We start from the raw sequence: 5519 nt of genomic DNA, 5'->3' as shown, positions 1-5519 counted from the left end.
TAGGTTGCTCAGGTTTTGTTTTGAAATGACCAATCAAAATGTAACACGTCAACTGAAAAAAACGCTACCTCAATAAAAGCAATTTCTGTCCCTCAGCTAATCTCTTTCATATCTTACTATAACTTTGAATAATGAATTTCACTAACGTCTTTTTCCTTACTATCTTAGTTTGTTTGTTAAAAGATTTATGCTGCATTAGATTGTGCTGTTTTTGAAAGCAGAAGAAACAGGGTTTCTTCCGGGTTTACAGATGAGCAAGATGCATATGAATTAGACACTGTCTAGCGAAGGTCCCACCTATGCAATCTGGGTGACTTGGTACAAGTCTGTAAGAGCTGACATATATATAACAATCCAGGAGCTGAAATACGAACATCAAATAAATGTGCAGAACAAAAACCCCCAATAAACTCAAGGACATAACCTGGATTGCTGCATAATGCTGTTCGTCTGAGAGCTTGCCACTGAAATGCTACAGAAATCAGCTTACCAACTCAGTGGCAAATTCAGTAGCATTCTTTATCTTCTCCAAGCCATCCAAACCAACAATATAGCAAATGCTGCAATGTTCTTTGAGGAACAGTATTTTTGGCACTCAGTGTCTGAGGTTTATTTTTCACTGTCAGCCTCATACTGGCATGGAAGCATGTGAATTAAGAAGCATCTTTGAACCCCTGATAGTATTGCTTATCCACACAAGAGTATTTTCCCCCTTTTCTTAAGTCTGGTCTCTCTAACCCACCAAAAATACTATCTGTTAGGTTCACAGGTCAATAACCAAGGAAAGCTTGGGACCAATGACTGTGCAAATACTGAACAAGAGTAGGCCCCTTAAAAGTCATCCATACAGTTTAAGAACTCTTTCCTTCTTCAAGAAATGTGAATGATTTACTACATTCTAAGTGTAGAAAATGTAAATATCTTTCTCCCTCAGTTCACTTGCTAAGAAGGAAAAGCATGCAAAAAACCTTTGCTTCACAAGATTACAGGAACCTTTAACCCACTGACAAGATACTAATTAACTTCTCTTGCATACGTTATCCCATGGGGTTTTTTCAGTCAGACTTGGCTGATCCCATATTTAGCACTGCATTACATAGCCTCCTACGAAAGCATCTAAAGAATAAAATGATTTGCTACATTAGAGTTAACAGCAGTTGAATTGCTGACTAATTACTTCAAATGAAAAAATTACAGCACTCTCAGCAAAAAGGAGGAGTAAACAGATTTAACTTGTATGAAATTGTTACAAAGCACACTATGAAATATCTAGGTAGCTCACTAGAAGCTTCAAAATCCAAACAAAGAGATCCTGAAAAACCCTGCAGAGTCAAACACTCTTAGAAAAAGCATTATAGACTGCCTATAGTTTTAAAAGTAAAATCTTGGTCCTTACAAAGCCCCTTCCATCTAAATATTTTGAGGAACGTTATAAAAATGATGTAAACCCTGAATGTTTGTAAATTCATATTGTATATGCATTTTACAGATGGGGAAATTGAGGCACACAAGTGAAATGACTTAACATTCAGCAAGTCAATCACAGCAAAAGAATTCAGGAATGTTACTACTCCATTTCTGCTCTAACCACCAGATAATGTTATCTGTAATTGGATCTGACTACATAACTCTAGTAACTGGAATACACAGAATTTTTAAACAGTAGTATTTGCTACCATGCACCATATGTATAGCTTTAATAGCCATACAATATTCTCAAATAAGAATGTATTGTTATTTTAATAAAGCATCAATAGTTTTGAGAGAGGCCAATGATTATTTTCATGACATTTCTTAGAAATTGTTAGGTAGGAAAGCAAATGGGCATAATATGAATACAGTTATTGCACTTACAATAAACAAACTCTGAATACTGTTTTTGCCTAAATATTACTCAATGAAATTGGTGCCCATTTTGAAAAGTTGACTGAATGAAATCCTAACAAAGGCAAAACTCCCACAGACATTAACAGTGCCTTAGCAACCAACTTTAAAACATTCACTTTTGAATAAATGGGCAGAAAAGCTGATTCTCTTATACCTACAACTGCCAAAACCTGGACAGGGTGGAACAGACATATTTCCAGAGGCAGTTGGTTCATTTTGCCATGTTGTCTGCAATCTTTAGCAACAGTGCAATTTTTTTTCTTCTGACACTGACTGCTAATTACAAAGATGCCAGTTTTATTCGTGATGACCTGTAACTTGCCACACAGAACAATTACACATTTATACAAAGAACAACTGTATGATCAGTTCATTTCCATGTCTAGCTACTCTGATTCCTATAAACACACACTGCGTTCTCTTTTGTTTTTTATATACACTCCTCTAATGAGAGTAAGGTGGTTATTTTTGATGGCAAAACCAGCATTACATTACCAAATCTTTTTTCATGATTTGATGTTGAGTTATATATTTCTTCATTCAAGGGACCGACATAGAAATAATAATTACAGATAGAAAACAGAGCAGCATTGTACTTACTTATTAAAAAGATTCAGTCCAATCCTATAATGGCGTTTCCTGATAACATCGTTACTGAAGGCAGGTGAATCCCAACTGTTTCGAGTTTCCTTGTGGTAGGTCTGTTTGCTCAAGGTCTGTTCCCTTAGGCTGTCTCTAGAAGAAGACTCTGAGCTGCAATTTATTGTATCATTGGAATTGGAAGTGCTATTGATGCTGTCATTGTCTCCATCAGAATAATCAGACTCCGATTTGCTCTGCCTGTTTGCTGTGCCATTGATAGCTAAATGACTATCAATAGGCCTTGGCCTGTGTCTAGCCTCCTGTTCTTCTCGAGTTATAATCTTGGTAGCAATAACATGTGGGATATGTTTTGGGCTTCCTTGTTGACTAGAGACTCCTCGGTCATATGCATTTTGCCTCTTTAATGAGCCTCTCTCTGACCGATCACTTAAGTCCACTGAGCTGTCACTAGGTGGTTCTATAGTTAGCAATGGAAGATGATCCATTCGTATCCTTTGCTCCTGGCATTCCAATGAAGGGGTGCTTCTGCAGCTTGTATCAGTGTCTATCTTATCATCCTTGTGGGTCATGGACCAGTACTCCTGAGAAGAATTCACAGACCGAAGCCTCAAGTCAGATTCTGTGCTAGACGGTCTGTCCACCGACTGGGAAAGAGGTAGGGGTGGAGAGAGCTCTTCCTCATCAATATATAATGTGACATCACTATATGATGCAGTCATCTCGTCAAGTTTCCTATGATCCACATTATGGATTGCTGGCTTAGCTTGAGTACAACTCTCTCTCTCTATTTCACGACTTCTGACTTGATCAGGTGTCTGGACTTCATCAGAATGTAGGCTTCGGCAGTTTAGTGCATCATCAATCGATTCTGCAAGAGATTTGACCTGTCTTGAAAAAGCATCCTCCAGTTCTGTTATAGCATCAGCAAAGTCAGTGGATGCTGCTGGAGATTTCATTGTAGCTGATTCCCCAAGGTCACCACATTCAGATTGGACAAGGGCTCCTAATTTTGACCCATCATTTGTAACAGAAACTTGCTTCCCTTCAAAGTAGGAGCTATGGACTTTCTCAGGTCCTTCAAAGGAAAACTGCATTCTCATATTGGACAGTACAATGCGCCTTGACATACGATTTTCAGACATAGAACTTCTAAGTCGCTCAAAGTTTTTATTCATTTGATACTGGCGAAAAGCTGTTTGTATAGTACGAGCAGCATGTCTAGTTATGAGACGGCCCCCATATTTCCGTTCTAGCATTTCCACCTACAAGGGAAAGAAATATAAATACTTCATCAAGCACAGACTCTAAAATTATTAGGTGCCACTTATGCCTAGACACCACAGTGATAAACATCTTAAAAATATCAATAAAATTATTTATTTTCAGCATATTACATCTAAACTTATGAAAACAATAAAATATTTAATAAATAAAAAACAGTTCAAAAGGCTTCACTATCTATACAGAACTGCATAGCTAAGGATTTGAAATTTCCTTTAAAAAACCTCTAACATATATATATATATGTCATATAGAAATAATTAGCTGACAAAAAGTTTTAAATTTTCCATCTGAATTTTGATAAATTTGCATTTGTCTCTAAAAAATAAAATTTCCCTGTCTCTCTCTCTTTTAGAGATGGTTGTTGCAAAGATGCAATTCTTTATAAACTTAATGCAATGATTCTGATTGTGCACTACTACAAGAATCTTTCCACTTTAAGGAAAATCAAGGCTGCAAAGTTTTACCAGTTATACTGTCTGGCCTTGCAAAGATCTGAACATCCAAACCCATGTAATTTGAGAGAGATAGCTCTTATCTTATCTTGCATTATCTACCTACAAGACTGATTTACTTCAATCATAAAGACTGTTCAGCATTCATAAACATAATTTTAAACTTATTACACCCTTTATTTTTACTGTTGCAGAGGCACACAAGACAACCACTTGCCAGTGTTTCCAATTATAAATGTAACAGATGTAATCAATTTAACTTAGTGACAAATAACATACCATGCTTTTGGAGTCCTATTCCTAGCCTTTTTCAGACTTATTCCTCATAAAACTTTCAAAGAAAATTGACTAATTTTTAAAACAAAATGTCAATTATTATTAATGTTTTAGACTATGAAATGATCATTCCAGGGAAGTGAAATATACAGTATTAGTATGCCTATTTAAATTACAGTAGGCAAAGCACTGGAAACCATATACTATAGGGAACAATCTTGCATGAGCTAATTACAGACATTTGGGGAAGTTAAATCAGGTTCAAAATGGCTACCCGATTTAAACTTAGCCCATCCCGGTGTCAACCTTATATTTACAGACCCAGTCTCAGTGATTGGTAATCAGTCTAAACCTGTAACTGTACAGAAGTTCCACGTACACAAACCAGTCTAAAAATTGCAGAACCCAGTTTAAGATAAACCTGAATCTATGCAGTATGAAACTTATTTGATTTTGGTCAAACTGGTACATGGAACTTCTGTAGACTTTCCCTATGCAACGCTGGGGCTGTGCTCAGTCACTGGCCCAAGCCCTGGGGCTGTCCTTTTTACACCCTCCCCGCACTGGGCTATTTTATGCTGCCCCCCAGCCCCTTGCTGCCATACTCCTCCCAATCAGCTAGCCCTCTCAACTCCCATCCCACAACCCGCTTGGGGTGTAGCCACTTTTATCAGTGTTCACCACTGCCGGAGCCAAGCAAATCCTGGTGGGGGGAGGGACAGGAGGGATGGGGGTGTAAGTTCCTTTGAAGCATTCCAAAAAATGAGGGTAGAGATGCAGACAGCCCAAGAAGCACTTTAAGAATTGCCTAAGTGCATAAAAATTACCATAAAAAGTGATGGACATCTTTGAAGCACTTCCTGTTGAACAACCTCCTGAAAGGTCTTTGTGCTCAAGCAATCCTTCAGCATTCCACAGTGCCCTGCTCCCCACCCCATGCGAGAAGGGGAGGCAGATGGACAATCAATGAATGCTCTCCTGTTCGCTTGGTTGTCTTTGGGAACCCTCTGATAACAG

At 37.9% G+C, this 5519-nt stretch overlaps 1 protein-coding gene across 4 annotated transcripts in view; it reads right to left on the bottom strand.

Moving 5' to 3' along the window:
* The window catches only part of IQSEC1 (IQ motif and Sec7 domain 1), a 127989-nt gene that overhangs the window by 73988 nt on the left and 48482 nt on the right, over positions 1–5519 (bottom strand). For all 4 annotated transcript variants that reach the window (XM_019505068.1, XM_019505065.1, XM_019505066.1 and 1 more), the window contains one exon: positions 2488–3752. In XM_019505068.1, coding sequence (XP_019360613.1) covers positions 2488–3752 — 1265 coding nt within the window. The remainder of the gene's footprint in view (positions 1–2487; positions 3753–5519) is intronic.

This window comes from Gavialis gangeticus, unplaced genomic scaffold (genome assembly GCF_001723915.1).
Source record: "Gavialis gangeticus isolate Ggan-Ray unplaced genomic scaffold, GavGan_comp1, whole genome shotgun sequence".
NCBI classification, from domain to species: Eukaryota; Metazoa; Chordata; order Crocodylia; family Gavialidae; genus Gavialis; species Gavialis gangeticus.
The sequence above is the reverse complement of the archived record's forward strand: the minus strand, read 5'-3'. Positions and strand labels throughout refer to the sequence as shown.